This window comes from Protopterus annectens, chromosome 9.part0 (genome assembly GCF_019279795.1).
Source record: "Protopterus annectens isolate FY-2018-M chromosome 9.part0, PAN1.0, whole genome shotgun sequence".
NCBI classification, from domain to species: domain Eukaryota; kingdom Metazoa; phylum Chordata; order Ceratodontiformes; family Protopteridae; genus Protopterus; species Protopterus annectens.
Window position 1 is genome coordinate 863179308 of NC_056743.1, and position 18868 is coordinate 863198175.

Sequence of the window (18868 nt, forward strand, 5' to 3'; positions counted from 1 at the left end):
GGGTGGCGTAAGCCACAAAACGATGGGCTAGGCTTGTAAATGCCCTCGGGCAGATAGCCTAGTATGAACCTATGAACCTATGAACCTATAATGCAAGCATTCCCCCTAGATCAAAAGACAGTCTGTCTTTTAATAGTTGTTTAAAACTTAAGGCTGCAAAGCTATAAGCACAACACTAGATTTGACGGATACCTTTATGCATGCAGTGTTTACAAATGGGGGGCTTCTGCTTTCTGTGTTTATAACGTGCACATTTTTATAATGTTTTCATACTTGTGGTTAATGTCATAAATTATAGCTTGACTACGCATTGTAAATGTCTTAATTTATAAGATTTTTATTCACTTATTTTCATTAATCTTTCACTCACGTTATTCATTGTTTTAAGTACTCATTTGAAATCATTGTTTTATTTATGCATGAGTTGTATACAGGAAGTGAACTCTATGACTAAATAATATGATCTAAGCTTTCTTTATGTGTTGACCTGGGTGGTAGTTTTTCTGATGAAGTCTTGTGATAATTTATTTTAGCAATAGCTGTTTGGCTGGCTGCTTTATACCTACAATCAACTGCATTACAAGCTGGGATAAGTACAAACTTGCAGTGTTAAAAGATAGTATCGCATGTTATTCTTAAATTTATTTGTTCAGTGAATATAGTGTTTGTCTACAATTCTGTTATTTCTTTCATTCAATATTGTGTGCTGTCTCTCTCTCTCTCTCTACAAAGTAGTGGGGGTTGCTCTTGTTCCACTTCATTCATATTCAGTGTTAACTCTTAGCCTAGAGGTTTAATCTGTGGTTATAAGTGCTAGTCATATATCTTTGAAATCATTTCAGCAATAGCTGTTTGGCTGGCTGCTTTATACCTGCAATCAATTGCATTACAAGCTGGGATAAGTATAAACTTGCAATGTTAAATATAGTATTGCATTTTATTCTTATATTTATTTGTTCAGTGAATATAGTGTTAGTGTCTGCAATTCTGTTATTTCTTTCACTGAATATTGTGAGCTGTTCCTCACCCTCCCTCCCTTCACTGTTGGCATCTTCTTCTTAGAGTTGGTGGTGGCTTTGCAGTTGCCTGCCCCTACTGTAAATTTGATCTGGGCCACTCCTGTCAGTCTAGTGTCATTAGCTCATTTTACCTAATACAAAGAGAACATTTAAGAAGGTCAACCCACTTAGTTTCCTAATCTTCTGCTTCTCCCTTTCCTTTACAAAAAAAAAAAACTTTGCTAGACTCTCCCTGTGTTCTGCTTAACTGTAACAAAAAAGTTTATGCTTGTTTGCTGCCTTTCCTGTAACTAGTCTAGTCCAGATACAGATTTGCTATATCCAGGACTGTTTGTAAGCTTCTGAGCCCCCCCCCCCAAGCCTGTCTGTATTGGAGGGAAGCCTGCTTGCTTATCAGTGGGAGTGGTAAGCACTAGGTAACCTATCTACCACATAAGGAGGGCTTTCTGCCCCAGAAATTGTAGTTATTGGCCGTTTGGGCAATTTTTCCATCTCTCTCAACTTTCTGATTTAAAAGCCGCATTTGCACTTGTTTCTTTCCTGTAACTAGTCTACATCAGATACAGATTCTTGGTTTTAGCACTTGAATTTGCTTATTCATGCTCAGCACTTGTTCAGAACTTGTTGTAAGCACTAAATAAGCTACAAATTACTACAGCACTTAACTTTCCTCATTACCTAGAGGAAAACAGTTTTTGTACTTTCCTCACTTGCTTAGAGAAAAACAGCACTTGCACTCACTTTTCTCACTTATCTAGAGGAAAATAGTTTTCTATTCAGGCATGTCCAAGGTTCAGCTCCTGGTGTTCTCTCCTGTCTACCTGATGAATCTGGGCATCTTGGGGCAATGTAGCAATTGCCTCATGTACACAGACAACCCACTCCTCCTACCACCTAACACTACAACATGTGAGAGATGCACTTATCTAGCCAAACTGGAGGTAAAGACAGTCAAGAGGAGAAGGTAAACACTTGCACCACACCACACTCATCACATAGTCCCACTAAACCTACACCACCAAAATCCACACATAGTAACACAAAAATATTTGCGGATGCTCTCAATAAAAATCTGCTCAAGCAACAGAGATGTCCAAAGCAGAAACACAAGCAATCGCCACTCCCCAACACTACCCAAATGACACATAGTCCACAGACTCAGTGTGCCACTCAACCACAGCTCATAAAGCAAAACAATGTACCCAACACACTAGTCTTAGGTGACTTGATAGTCAGGTACACTGATGTCCCACTCACCAGGCTAAACAAGGAGAAGGTTACTGTCAGCTGTCTGTCAGGTGCCAGCATCCACCACATAACCCACACACTCAGTTTACTCCACAACAAGCACAAATATGACTCTGTCATTGTCTGTGTTGGTGTGAACGACCTGAGATGCTCCTCCCTGGACTACATAAAAAGAGACATGGAAGAGCTCTCTGATCTTGTACCTCAGGCAGGTTATGACCCTAGCGCTGAGTAGCATCCTGCCATCGCCCAGAATTATACCGCAGTACAAGAACAAAATGATTGACTTCAACAATTGGTTAAGCTTCTGGTGTCATTCTAAGGGGATCCAGTATCTATCTGCCTGGGATGACATGGTCGACAGACTGCGATGCTTTGCTAGAGATGGCCTGCACCTTTCACCCCTGGGATTCCGGATACTGGCTAAGGCTCTTGCCACCCCTATAGTGCCTTTTTTAGGCAAGGTTCAAATGACAAATTCACCACCTAACAAGAACAGGCAAGCAAAAACTGAGGGTAATGCTACTCAATGCCTGAAGTCTAAATCTCAAAATGCACTCTGAGGCACTCCTTAAAATGGAGAACATCGATATCTGTGCAGTGACTGAAACCTGGTTCAAGGCTCTAGAGTGCACCCCTGCATTACCAGGCTATAACTCATACCACAATTTTCGGCCATCTAATCTGGACTGGAACACAAAAGGTGGAGGTGTGTCCATATTCATTAAGGATATCCACACCTCCAGGCTTGTTGCTCAGCATAATGCATTTGAGGTTATCCAAGTGCAACTAACTCTGGGCAAAACTGCAATCCAAATTATAGCTTGCTACAGATCCCCACCATGCCCCAGGATTCCCACTCCTCTTTTCTTGATATACTGGAAACTATTAGGGTTCAACCAAACACCCTAATAATAGGAGATTTCAACTACCCCACCATTAACTGGGAAAACTACTCATTTACCAACTCCTTTGCTCAACACTTTCTGGAATTCATAAATTCCAATGCCCTGGATCAACTTATCCACACCCCCACCAGGGGCAACTATATCCTAGACCTAGTCATTACCAACAGGAGTAACCGGTGTTCTACACCTGAAGTCAACTCCTCGTTGGTCAGATCCGACCATAAGCTAATCACCCTAGATATCCACATCCCACTCCCACCCCTCATTAAGGAAACCATGGTAAAAAATTTCTCCAAAGCCAACTTTATGCTTCTTAAGACAGAAGTGGTGAACTTCATGACACCCTTACAGATGGACAATGTAGTTACAATGGCTGAATCCTACACAAATGCACTCTATAAGCACTTACACGAGTGCATGCATCCTGCAATCCCGAACATAACAAAGACACTATCCTCCAAAAAAAGGAAGCCAATCTGGTGGTCCCCTGCCATAAACAAACTCTACAACAGAAGGAAGAAACTGTTGCAAAAGAGAGTAAAATCCCATGAGTGGAGGAGCTCCCTGGTCAGCCTCAGTAAGAAGCTAAGATCCCTTATAAGATCCTCCAAAGCTAGCTACGAAAACAAACTCGCCACTGATTCTAAGGACAACCACAAAGCATTCTATAGCTATGTCAGGAATCTCAACGGCAACACCCATATCTGCTCTGAGTTACAGCACATTGGCACGAAAATTACAGAATCAACAGATATTGCCAACATCCTGGCAGATAGGTTCAGTGCTAACTTTACCCCCTCTCACCCTCTAAAGGGCCCATATCTATACAGGAATAATGCAGAGTCCCTGTAATCACAATTACACAGGTAAAAGCTGCACTCTCTAAAGCCAAAAACACAGCATCCATGGGAATGGACAACATCCCAGGCTGCGTTTTACACAAACTTCAGAATGAACTGGCTCCACATCAAAGCACCATGTTCAGTCATAGCCTCACATCAGGCTTTGTGCCCATCAAATGCCGCACAGCAACAGTTATCCCACTCCACAAAAGGGGAGCAACCACTGATCCCAGGAACTATCGCCCTATTACCTGATGAGCCTGGTCTGTAAGGCCATGGAATGTATCATCATGGAACTCATAAACAAAGACATTGGTAACCTCCAAACTCTGGATACCACCCAGCTTGGATTTGTGAAAGTCAGATCATGCCTCCTGAACCTGATTGACTTCTTTGAGGCAGTCACCAAAGCTGTAGACAAGGATAAGGTGGTTCATGCAGTCTATCTTGACCTCGCCAAGGCTTTCAACACCATCCCCCATTCTGGAATTATAGATAGACTCACTAAACTAGGTATAAATCCTTACACCACACTGTAAAAGTTGCAGACTCCAAATCTGACTTCAAACCAGTGACAAGTGGAGTACCACAGGGATCAGTCCTGGGACCTTTCCGGTTTGGTATCTACTTCTTTGAAGTACAGGTTAACACAGAAGGCCTTTGGCTAATGAAGTTTGCAGATGACTGTAAAATGGAGCCATAGTTGAGTCCCCAAATGATGTGGAAATCCTACAGAAGGGCCTCACTGAGATAGATGCCTGGTGTCAGAGCCATGGCCTCAAGCTCAATGCCAAAAAGTGCATTGTCATCCCCTTTGGTAAAAACTCTGTACCCATGAACTACTACATAGGCGGCAGTCTACTTAATGCTGAATGTGTGATAAGAGACCTTGGGACCCAGGTGGACAGTAGTCTCTCCTTTGATAATAACATCATCACAGTAGTCAGAAAATCCTTCTACATGGCACACATCATCACAAAAGGGTTCTCATCCAGGAAAAAAGAGGTCATTGTTCCCATCTACTTGACACTCATTAGACCCATTATACAGTACAATGCCCCTTTTGGAATGTACCTCAAAAGACATCTGCAGCAGCTGGAAAGGCCACAGAAGTACCGCACAAAGAGGATTACTGGCCTCAAATATATGCCCTACACTGACCGTCTCAGAAACCCCAGCTTTACTCCGTAGCATATCACCTACTCAGAGGTGATCTCTGCCTAACATATAAAGCTATGTCAAACCCAGAGCTGTTAGACATGCTGCACCTAAAGAAATCCCAATCAATCTGAGCTACATGCTCTAGGGACCTAAACCTTGTCACCACAATAAACAGGACATGCTGGTGGGATAGATTCCTGTCCCAGAGACTTCCCATACTCTGAAACAAGCTACCCATCTATGTCAAGCAAAGTTCCTCATTAGCACTCTTCAAGAAAAATCCTGATGAGTGGATGGGAAATAGGAAATACACCCCGGGGATCACTTCTGTGGCTCTGCTCAACAGGGGCACAGGAAATTAACTTTCTTAGGTGGAGTAAGCCAGGGAACCTTGTTGGCTAGGCTGACTTAGGCCCTTGGGCCAATAGCCTAGTACTTGCCTATGAACCTATGAACTTATAACTGTGATGAATGTGTTAATGAACTTTTACTATGTCCTGCAGCATTTGTAAAGTGTTTTGTTTGTTTTCTAGGTTTTTTATACATGTCATACTTAGGGAAGTGTATTATACTCCATTAAGTATCTTCTCCTGCAGGGATGTATTCTGCCACCAGGCCACACAGGAGATCATAAAAAAGCTTCCATTAGCCAGACCTTGGTAACATCACTGTATAGTGATGGGGAAAAGCTGTTATGACAGAGTTACTTACACCATAGCAAACTCAGTTACCAGCATGTTTTTCCTGTCATCAAAGGGTTCTTGTTTAGCATTCACAGCTAATGCGCTACTTAACTTAATCAACAGGGAAGCAAGATCAGCATGGTGCTACACTAATGGTATGTATGCGGTCCAGTAACATATATTGCTGTTACCAGCCTGTACCCCATTAGTGTAATGTTTCTGAGTCGTGTACAATTGGGTGGGGTGGGCATTTGCATATATACACAGACAATAGAGTACTAAGGCTACACATTGGGGTATGACTAAGTACAGGGTTTTGTATCATTCTAGAACCATCTTGATTAATCCCAACTGTCCTTGGTATACCATTCTGCTCTGCACCAGCCCTGTGCCATGGGGCATAATGTTTATAAAGCCTGCCATAAATGTTTTGCTGAAGTGCAGTCTGCACCACATTTTTACATTTCTGCATGATAAAATGGAATGCCTGGAAAAGACTTACAAAGCAGAAGACATGGAAGAAGCTAAGCCCCTCAGGTAATGTAGACTGCTGCCAGTGATAACCTCACAGTATATCAAATTCCATCAAATATATTATACTAGTATTTCATCCAGCATTGAGTTATGATGTGGAAACTGCACACAGGTCTCCATTCTGCTGTGTATGATGTAGTGCCAAAATCCAGAACTTGTACACATACAGTCTACTTTAATTGTCTAACAAAATCTCATTACAATAAGTAAGCAAGCTGTATATTATTTACTGGTTGATATTAAATATTTCAAGGGTCTTGCAGTTAATTTTTGCTCTGTTAATAAATCAACAACGGCCTAATCAGGTTCATTTAATGCCAGCTGTGCATACATTTTTATTTTAAGATTTTTAATCTTGTTTAAGCACCATTAACTTGATCTGTTAAACTAGATAGAATATGACAGCTTGATGTGTAGGCAAGGTAACTGCAACTTCAGAGGAAAAGAAAATAAGAGATAAACTTCACAATATAAAACAAAGATTTTCAGAAAATATTAAATGCAATGCAGTTTCCCAAATTTAAGTAGAATAATACAGTTTAAAATAATACTTAAATAGTAATGTCTTTCAGCTTTTGCTGGTTTGAGATTGCCATAGCGGAACTCTGGTCCGCTAATAATTGGCAGTGGATTTTTATGGTGCCGAGTTGCCAGCCCGAAGCCCAAAAATACTTAAATAATGTTCTGCAAAAAGATATGATAATTCAGCCCAGAACCAGCAAAACATTTGAGTACCTGTATAAATAAGAGGCTTTATATGACAATGCTAAGAACTAAGACTGTCATCATAATAAGGTTTCAAAGGAACAGTTGCTAGTTGGTACAGCATGATTTTCATAATGTTTTCAGAAGTAGTTGTGCTAAAGGAACTCTTCATTTCAGAATATTGGTAAAACTGTCATAAATGAGCAAACATGGAGGGAGGCCTTCTTATGCAGAACAGGCAAACACTTCCTGACAAATGTTATGTTATAGATATAAATGTTTGGCACCAAATGTGCCACCAGGATTTATGGCAGTTAAGGGATGAGGAGTATAAAGTAAAGCTGTAGGCCTGCAGTGGTTCTATGCAATAAATCATTTATGTAGCACAAGAAGTGGAGAAATTCCTACAGGGTCTGCAAAGCATCCAGAGAATGTTGTATGGCTGCACACAGCATGGAAGTGGCAAAACAGGGTGGAAAGAAAAGGGACATATTGACTTCCAACTCATCACAAAAGTAGCAACTTCTAAAAAAAGGGGAGAAATATGGAGTAAAAATCAATATGGGGACCTCAGCAGGCACATAAAGAGATAACTGTACACCAGTCTTTGCTTTCTGCTCGTAACAGATTTGCACCTTTGCCAAACCATTGGATGACACTCTAATGATATTTTTACAACTCCTGACATCTCTGTTGAAGTATTTGTGCAAAAGTTGGGTATACCAAGTTGAGGATATGTTATAGACAGAGACAAGAAACAATGGACAAATAGGGGATGTTGTGAGGGGTTAACTGTTCTGCCACGAATTAACTCTGTGACTTCCATTAAAGGTGAAAATAAACAGTCTAATGTTCATCTTTTGTGCTTTGCACATGAAGCAATCTACCCAGTGGAAGAACTTATTTTCTTTTAGTTTTGTACTGCTGTACAGTGTATGTCTTGCATGCATTCCAAAAGCGTAGGGACTGTAGGCCAATTGAGAGGACCTTAGAAGAGACTGGCTCTTCTTATGCCTGGTCCTGCAGTGTTAATTGTTGCACTGTTCCATTTTAAATCAGTGTTTGTTCTTGCAGCTGTTTATAAACTCTTACTAGATTAATAGATAAGGTTTGCCGTTAATAAATTGTTTACCCTTTCTCATTCTCTGTTAGATAATAAGAGCTCAAAGACTACTTTAAGTAGCAGATCAAAGTTGTCAGGTATCACAGATGTTAGAGATTCATTAGTTTCATTTGCTAAGATATCTCAAGGCATACAGTTATTGTCACATGGAAGTTTAATCTGTTGTTATTGGGTTGCTTGAAATCAAGCAGGTTTTGCAAAAAGCTATCATAGCCTTTTGGCACTGACATTCAGCAAATGAGTTGGCAAATCAGTTGAACAGTTCGGAGTGGGGATTTAAGTTTGGACAATGTAAGAATACAGATTTACTGTGGCAAATTACAAAAGTAAAGCAAGATGTTTCATCAATGCAAATTGTATGGCTTTACAATAAATGGGAGAGATATAAATGTTTTTATTGGGCTGCTGGCATTACATCCAATAAATTATTTGTATGGAAATGTGCAGAATATCAGTGAAATACTTATATTCCTTCCATTAAAGGCCATGGAGATGCGTTATGTGTAGATCTCCCCAGAATGAATCAGGTATTTTTGGAAGAATCGACCCATTTGATTGATGCCTATGTGGCTATTGAAAAAGGGGCATCCAGTCTGGTGGCCAAAATCCCACCTTATGAAGGATTATTTGGGACATTAACAGTTTTAAATAACTGACAACCTTATCAGGGGTACCAGCTGCCATAGTGGAGCTTGTCAAAGGGAAAGCCCCAGGGCTCAACAAATTCATTATTACTTTTTATAAAAGCTTCAAAGATCAATTGACCCCCCCCCCCCTCCATATATCACCAAACTATTTCAGTTAAGGCATTCCCACCAAATTTTAATCATGCCAACATGTTAATGTTTCTTAAGTCCCAGAAAGACCTTTTAGTAGGGTTGAATTGCAGGCAATCTCATTGTTAAACAGTGACCTAAACATTTTTGCCAACATTTTGGTAAGGAGACTAGGACCTGTAAATTAAAAACTGTCCCACTTGGGTTAAGATTTATCAAAGGCCATGGAGGAGGATAAGATGCCCCTAGAATATGGATGAATCTGCAGAAAATTTGTCTGAAACAGAATAAAGATGTGAGCATGCTTTTATTGAATTTTCACAAAGATTTTGGTACCATTCATAGGTCATTTTTATTGCAGGCGATGAGGTACTATAAAATCCCCAAGGTGTTTAAAACCTGGATACATAACCTCTACCCTAATTCTACAGCTAGAATCTTCACCAATAGGTAACTGTTTGAAGTTTTTCTATTGTGCTGGACAGAAGGCAAGGCAAGTCTGATTCCTATCCCCTCTCCTGTTTATGTTACTAGTATCAGTCATCGATAAGTATACGTATCATAAGTTTGCCTTCACTAGCATATCTGTAGGAGGGATAGAACATCTGCTTTTTACTTGATTTGCAGTTGATCATGTTTTTTGGCTAGTCCACCCATAGCTGGCCTTAGGCATAGGCCAACTAGGTACTTATTTGGTGTAGGTAGACCAGGATGGGGGCACCAGGTAGTGTGGTGGGTGCGCTGTGGAGCACTTTTGCCTAGGACACCAGTTGACCTAAGGCCGCTCCTGAGTCCACCCTGCCAGTTCATTAGAACAAATTTTGAAGAAGTTCAAATCCCTTGTCAGTATTACAAGGCTTAAAGTCAATAGGAGTAAAACTTTCTTTTCTCCGTTTAGATCTCTTCAGACTTTGGATAAGCAGCAACCTTTCTACTTTCCTGTAGAGACTGTCTAGTGAGTCAATTAGCTGGGAATAGCTTAACCCCATTATTGACGGTATATGGAGTATGTTCTGTAACTGGAAGAAGCTTAATTGCCATTTTCTAAACAAGATTCAGGCAATAAAAATGTTTATCTTTGCCAAGCTATTGCTTGTCTTAAGATTCCTGCTATTTTTGACATCCCCACATATCAAAAAGCCCCACACTGATGTTTAGTTTATATGGGTGTATAAGAGATCCAGAATTAGTAGGTAGGTGGTTGATGTTCACTCCCATCAAGCTGGGCAGCTTAGGAGTCCCAGATTTATTGCGACATGGTAAGGTAGCAACTGGCTGTTTTATTGCAGATTATGGAGTCACGTAGAACCATTATGGTCTGACTTGGAGTTGTACTTGTCATTTATTTCACAGTACCCTCTAGCAAGCTCCCTGCTATTCAATGTCTGGGATCCAGGGGACCTGGGTCAATGGTTTAAAGGTACCATTGCACTAGTCATAAAGATTAATAAACATCTCTTCTGTGATACTAGTATTATTTGGTGGAACACCAATGAGTTATCTGAAAACAAACCCATATGGTGGGGCAGGTGGATCAAAGCAGGTGTTGCATTTGACAGATATTTTTGGGATAATTCAACACAATTTTGGTGTATATGGAGTAGTTTAACAATTGATTTCCATCCCTGGCTTTCCATTGATGGCAATACATTCAGTATAGAGACTGTATAAAAGCAGCTGATGTAAAGAGAGAGAGAGAGAGATAGTGATGGTGCTATTAGTTAAAAGATAGATGTAACAAGGCTCTATCTAGGAAATAGGTGCTGGCAAAACATGTAGGATAAGGGAAGGAAAGGTGATGATGAGTGATGAGGGCTGCATGTTCTGTAGGTCTGTTCTTCATGGGATCAATATCCAGAGCCCCCACTAGGCACCATCTAAGTAGCAGAGTAAAACTACCTCCCCCTCCATCAAGGGCAAGCTGACAGCTGCCATTTATTCCATCCTCCCTGGCCTTCTCCCACCTGTGTCCAAACCACTAATCTGACTCGGGTTATCTTTGTCACTGTAATAGCTGCTCCCACCTGTGTCCAAGCCACTAATCTGATTTGGGTTATTTAGGGCACTGCAAGGGCTTCATTCCTCTGTTTCACAGGAGCAGGATAAGGTTTATAGCAATAACACAGATAAAAGTGGTCACTTAGAGAACTTCTTATTGTGACTAAAATGTTGTGTTTCATTTTCACTACCATTTAATTTCATTCAAAAAAATGAATGGACAGGAAAACATAATTTTCACATACTCATTTGCAAAAATAACATTATTTTAGGAAGAAAATGTCTACATTAAAAAAACGAGGTTTTATTTCTCAGAACACTGTAAGCCCTTAATTGTCATTCATGACTCCTGCTTCTTCATCAAAATCTCAGCCGATAGGTGACATAATCCTGAGGAATAAAAGTGTATATTAAATGGTTAGATAGGGTAAGTCACAGAGGTAGTGTATTTTTGGGAAGATCTTGTGGGTTGCATGCCTCTGTGGATTGAAAATTTATTTGAAAATGTTTTCTGGGAATAGTATGTGTACAATAAAACAAATTATTTTTATAACCCTAAGAATGCAGATATAATTATGGGATAGGGTTTTCATAAACATAGTATGTAGATAATGTATGTGTATCATGCAGACCATGTCTTGTATGCCATCATGAACTAGAGCAATTTATAGACATGAATCATGTTAATTCACAGTGATACACAATGCCCATACCATCTTTATGAATGGTGTACTGGATGAAAGGTCGCACTGTGTACTGTGCTGCTAGTAATGTAAGCCAGCATGTGAAGTTAAAGTATGTCTGACCTACAAGCTACATATAGGTACTTGATTGGGAATATTGCGTCTAAATAATCTGCCTTCTGCTACCGCTCTGTAGTCTGCCATAATCCTTTATTGTCATTCTTAAAGAAATCATAATCATTAGACATGACAGTGAACCAGGTATCATTACCATATTATGCTAATGAGGGAATCTGCTGCTAGGTGAGGTCTCACTGAGATGAGCTTACCAGCAACACAGTATGGGGGCAGGACAACATTGTGGGTGCTAGCAGGTTTGTCTGCACCATTGCAGGTTCCATTGCCATTAGAGATGTTCTTACTGTGCAATGGAGGATTTTTTTTTTTTTTTGGTGGGGAATGACAGAAATAATACGTTGCTCAGTTCTGCTTTCTGAGCAGTATATTAGCAGGGAGATGGCAGCACTGTTAAACTATATGCAGCTTTCTTTTTAGTTACTCTGTTGGAACCATGTGGTACTCCAGTGGTACTGGATTCCTGAATCACATATGAGTGGGTAGTTATTTGTATCTGTACTGCATGTCTGAAGAACAATATTAACAAAATGAAGCGTTGTGGTTATCCCTCTGTGAATTGCTTAGGGTTTTGCAATACCAATATACTGCATTGAAACTCTGTTCCTCTGTTCACCAATTATTATGAATGTAGCCATTAATGTTTGCAAATTTTGTTAGTAAAGGGAATTTCAAGAAGATGTGGAAGCCATTTTACAAACTTAATATTTTTCACATCTTCTATTTTTGAATTCCACCATGAGAGCTATTCCACCGAGGCACTATTAATGATGAGTTCATAAATAGCACATGCCTGGTTCTTATTCTAAAACAGACATTTTTGTATTTGTAATTCATTGTTAGGCTGTCAACGGTAAACACAATTTACAGCAGACACAACTAAACAATGGCAAATTTACAGCTGTGGCGATAATGTGGGAGAAGATAAAACATTGTCATTTTATTAAAGAGAACCTCAAAAGTTCTCCTGTGTGAAGATTATGTGGTGGGGAGGGTGTCTTCTAAATGGAGAGAACATGACCATGATAGCAGTTGTATGCCCCCTTCTGCCTGAAACACCAGCTACAATCATGCTAACTTTAGTATTGAACTTCATATTGTCTCTGCTAACATCCTACCCTCGAGGGTGATTGAATAGCTGTAGCAGTTAGTGAAATGCAAAGAATGTGATTAAGCTTAAAAAAATAAATGAATAAAAACAAACTGACAAGAATTAGTGACTCAGACATATGAACTGGGGTGCTTTCCTTGATAGACAACAAATGGCATTTAATTGAGACGAATAAGGAGATGGGGATGCACTTTAATTGCCACCATCAATGCCACCATCATTGGTAAAGGACAGCCAAATAAGATGGTTATACAGCATCTTAGATTTGTTAAGGATGGAAGATATATTCACTCTAGTGGAAGGCATCAGTAGCACAAGATAAGACTTGACCAAAGACGGAGAAAGAGCTCCAGTTCTAGTTAAACACTTAGAACAAACTTAGTTATTGAAAAGCATACCTTTTCGGCCCACAATGACATCCTTCATTATGTCGTAGTTGTGCCTGCAAAATGTAGTAACCTCAGCCTTGAGCTGATCTAGATATTCAGTGTTGTTATTAAAATACTCTGCGTCTATCTTTCCATTTTCTGTGATGCCAATAAATTTGCCAACTCGACTGTCAAAAAACAGTTGTCGTTCCTTGTTGTAGATGATTGTCTTAATAAGTATCACTGTCTCACCATTGTTCATGTAGAAACAATCTACAATTGTCTGATATAAATATATCCCTGAAATAGAAAAACAGAGTAATCAAAATGTCCATTATTCTAACGCTACCTACCTGAAACGAAGCAAATGCAGTGCTAAGTTCTAAGTGTAAAGCTTACAAAGCTAGGAGGTTACAGATTTTTTGTACAAATTATTTCTTGGTTGATAAGATTCAACAGAATATGGGAAAGGTGAATAATGCAATGTTCTTGTGCCAGTATGTCATGAACAGAGTGATACTGTGTTGCATTGCTGAAAGAAAATTTTGTTGGGTGAATGCAAAATTGTCTAGAAATCATAGAAAAACATGCACACAAAAAAAAAAATAAAAAAATGACACAGGTGTTTATAAACAGAGTGATGAAGTAATGGAATGGTTTACCACTAATGAAACAAAGATGGAGAAGGATGAAAAGGCAGCACCTGAAATCACCAATTGCTAAATCTGAAAAAGTAAAACATGCATATTGTCCCTTTATCCTGACATTTGCTGAATGTAAATATGGATCATTGCAGTTTACTGTGCTGTATATCATTGTTGCCTGGCACATTGCATAACATTGCTTGCTTTGTTACTTGCAGATGCTGTGCTCCATGACTGGGTTACAGGAGTCACTGAAGAGGGAATACGTGAGTTTTATGTTTCCTTTATACCTTTTCCTTTTTGTTTGGGTTTGTTATGGAAACTGAGGAATAGGGGTGCAGAACCTCTTAAGGTGATGGGAGATGTTCTATGCAAAAATAATTGTTCAGGATTGTTTTGTAATCGTATTGCTGTCACTGGGTTAATGGTATGGCATTATGGATAATCAGATATTTAGTTGCAATTATTTTAGTATTGATTAAACAATCTGCAATTATTTGTAATAAATCTTGGTACTTACTATTAGGTATATGTGTACATATCTTCTAAGCTGTGATGTATATATTCAGGGGACACACTGGGGCTTTGACACTCATTTCTCTTTATTTTTATTTTTCTTTTTTTCCTTTGCTTTTCTTTTTTTTTTGAATCACTGGAAATGTATGGTATTCACCATCCATATATTATGAAAAAGAAAAATGATCATGTTGTTTGTAAGTTGTTTCAGGGGTATTCATGCAGGCAGATAGTTTGACTCAATGGATAACATCAACAGCAGAGAGTACTTTTTCTTTTGTTGTTGTTAACAGACTCACGAAAACAGTAATTGTGCCAGTTCTGTGTTTAACAGAGCATAATCATATGTCTGTACTTCTTCCCTACCAGTGACAAAAGGACATTCACCATTTAGCAAATAATCATAAATGGGGGAATTAATTATTTTTCATCTGTCTATTTTTTATTTCTTTATATACCAAGACTGTTTTGCTGACTTGTTATAAAGTGCCAGATACCCAGTCACAAATCACACATATTAAGCACTATAACAATGCATACAGATGTTGTGCAATAAGTGTATCATATCCTCAGTAGTGTATATTACATGACACTAAAGTTATTTCTCTTCATAAAATTAAAACAGTACTGATCATAAAAACTGCCCTCTGTCTCATCTGAAAAAGGCATAAAAGCTCACCAATGAGAAAAGACAGGACACAGGATTCCTAGCCTACACACCAAGGGTTCCCTGAACCACAGTCACACCATCACATAGTGCTCTTCAGAAAAGTTCAATGTCTCAAAATGATTCACTCTTCTGCTTTATTTCCAAACACATAATGCAAGATTAATAAATTACACATGGTATATTCTTTGAAAGTATTTTCCCAACTCTATAGTGATACCTAATAAACTTACATAGATTCTGTTGCATATGGAGAAAGGTGACCATAAATTAGTGTCATCCACATCAACAATGGTTGAATATACTGTCATTTTTTAAAAATCTGTGACAGCAAAGCAAATCAACATAAAACATTCCTTGATTATGATTGACAGGGAACATAACTCATGTTGTTGTGGTACTGTTGGGGCTGTAATACAGGTGAGAGATGAAATGCCCTGATAGTGACTCCTGCTAATCACTCTTATCATGTTCCATTGTTAATTAGGCTTTCCAGTTTCATACACCCTTCTGAAATAAAAAGGTGTTACCTTGATGTGATTTGATATTTCTGGAATTACCTTGTCAAAGTCACAAAAAGAGACAGAGAAAAGAGGAGAAAAAGGACAGAACTGGACTATACTGAAGAATCAGCAGTCTGTGTGCATAGCTATGTTTTTTCTACATCTAACCTCATTGTCTGTTAATCATGATTATCTTACAGTATTTTGTAAAGAAACCCTAATGGACAGTTTTGTCCAAATGTTTACATCAGTATATCTCTGTCTAGAATTCTCAGATCTGGATTGTATGTCTATATGAGTATATATGTCTAGAATTCTAAGATCTGGCATTTAGTTCAGTATGATCAAGTCTTCCCTGTAGGTGTGGGCAAATACATGTATGTGACTAAATAGGGACAAAGTTTCATGCATATAATGACTTCTACTACAAGCCACAAAGTGAAAATCTCATTTCTGATGTGATCCTTATATAGTCATTTCACATTCAGGAATGATAGTGGCAAAAAATAACAGAGCCCTTGTACTTTCATGGCTATACAAGCTGAAAGCTCAGCATTGTGTTAACCAACTTTGCCATTTCTGGTTGCTGTATGGCAATATTTTCCAGCTTATACCACTGCATGACAGCAATTGTAAGGAAAAATGGTAGCCCTTTTCAACTCAGCATTTTCCCGAGGACACTAAAAGTCCTCAAATTGATTTGTAGACAAAAAAGGTTTAAGAGAAATAAAGCATTCCAAGCACTGGGAGGAAAAAACATATCTATCCATTTATGCTGCAAGCGACAAATATCAGTATCATGTATGCCACTATCAGGATTATCACATGTTATCTCATTGTAGTACGTTTCCATGAGTTTTGTCTCGGCTTACTGAAAACAGGGACTGTGTAACTACACATTAACAGTCCAGCTAAATAACCAGGAGGATATATATATATATATATATATATATATATATATATATATATATACATATCTATTAACATGCTTTTGTATATGTGTATCTTATATATCTTACACATTAATATTAATAGATTTAATGGATATAACATATTGAGAATGGACCACATGCAACGGAAGGGCGGAGGAGTTGCACTTCTATTTAAAAATGGTCTAGAAATCACTGCACAACCCTCTGACCCTCCAAAAGATGTTAAAGCTGAGATCCTTACCTCTAAACTACAACTTAACCCTAAAAAATCTATTTATATCATCTGTATCTACCTACCCCCTGGCAATAATTACACTACAATTGAGAATATCTTAAGTTGGATATCCTCTTCCTACCCACAAGAAACTATAATTTTAGGAGACTTTAACTGTGATTGGTCCTCTACTAATACAAAGAATTCTTCACCTCACATTAATCTACATGGCTTTACTCAGCTAATCTCTAATCCCACAAGAATTAATAAACCCAGTAACAAAGAAAGTATTTTAGATTGGATTCTTATTAACAAACAGCAACAAACATATACAACAGGAACTTTGCCTGATGATGTAAGTGATCATTCCTTAACTTACATCATAAGACAAAAGAGTGACATTAATCACATTCCTACCTACAGGGTTTTACGTAACAAGAAACACTTCAACCTATTATCATTCAAAAATGAATTAAAAGCCTGTAAATGGGATCTTCTAAAAACCCTAACACTGGAAGATGCCATCACATATTTCAATACCAAATTCCTATCGATAGTCGACCAACATGCTCCAAAACAATCTATCAGAATTAAATCTAAACCTGCCCCCTGGCTGTCCAAAGAGACAAAACAGAAAATATTACTTAGGAACAAAGCTTGGGCTAAATGGAGATGTACAAAAACAACCTCAGACCAACAAGCCTTTAGACAGTTAAGAAATAGCACTAAAAAAGCTGTTCTTACAGATAAAAAAAATATTATTGTAAACTACACCAAACTCATCATAACAACCCCAAAAGGTTCTGGTCAACCCTAAATTCACTCCTACACCCAGGCCATTCTACTACACCTTCACCTTCTGGGACCGAAAAGAATACCTCACATCAAACTGCCAATGCCTTTAACTCCTTTTTCACAGACACCATTAATTCACTAGCTAGTCATCTTACTATAGACAAAGCAAATATTCATACTGGCACATCTACTAATCTCCCTATATTCCAACTACAACCCATCTCTACTTCTTACATCCTTAAACTCATCCAACAACTCAAACCTTGTACCCCTTCTGCTGATCAGTTACAATCTGAATACCTTCAAAAAGCAGCTGAAGAAGTTGCCTATCCCATATCTCTCATTATTAATAGAACCATCAGTGAGGGTACCATACCTGTTATCTGGAAAATTTCCCACATAATTCCTTTACACAAAGGTGGTAGCTCATATGACTATTCTAACTATAGACCTATTGCACTCTTATCTCCCTTAGCAAAAATCATGGAGAAATGTATTCATCATCAGCTAATGCACCACCTTACTCAATATAACCTACTAGCCAACTGTCAACATGGCTTTAGGCCATTTCATAGTACCACAACAGCTCTCCTATCTTTTACTGAGTGTATAAACAGAAACCGCAATAATAATATTCTGTCATCTGCACTCTTTATAGACCTGTCAAAAGCCTTTGACATGGTAAACCATAATATGCTCATAGAAACCCTTGAATCCCTCTCTCTAGATACCAAAGCTATTCAATGGTTCACTTCCTACCTTAATAACAGGCAACAGGCAGTTCTCTGGGATAATACTCTTTCATCCCTTCTGCCAGTCTCTCTTGGAGTACCACAGGGGTCCATCCTAGGACCTCTCCTCTTCTCTTTATTCATAAATGACTTACATGCAGCAATACCTCAAGCTACTTGTATTCAATATGCAGACAACTCCACACTCATATGCTCTGCAAACTCCTCCCTTGAACTACTAACCCTCACACAGAATGTATTTAGCACAGTTGAGGCATGGTTCTTGAAACGCTGCCTCCTTTTGAATGCTAAAAAAACCAAACTCCTACTCTTCAGGCCTAATATTAAGTCTCCCCTCTTAGACTTCACAATTACATCCAACAATGGCACACATATAGCCCCTGACTCTACCACTAAGCTATTGGGTATTTTAATTGACAATAACCTCACTTTTGATAATCATATTAATAACACTATTAAAACTGTTAATAGAAAGCTTGGCTCCTTATATAGAATTAAAACCTTCTTAACTCCACAAGCAAAATCACACTTGCTCACTCTCATCTTATTTC

At 38.6% G+C, this 18868-nt stretch overlaps 1 protein-coding gene across 2 annotated transcripts in view; it reads right to left on the reverse strand.

Annotated features, from left to right (window-relative positions):
* Window positions 1-18868, reverse strand: part of LOC122811616 (RLA class II histocompatibility antigen, DP alpha-1 chain-like) — a 202188-nt gene that overhangs the window by 46707 nt on the left and 136613 nt on the right. Inside the window, exon 5 of one of the 2 annotated variants that reach the window (XM_044083583.1) lies at window positions 13325-13594. The exons of the other annotated variant lie outside the window; for it this stretch is intronic. Within the exon in view, the coding sequence (XP_043939518.1) occupies window positions 13325-13594 (270 nt within the window). The remainder of the gene's footprint in view (window positions 1-13324; window positions 13595-18868) is intronic. 2 annotated transcript variants of the gene reach the window in all.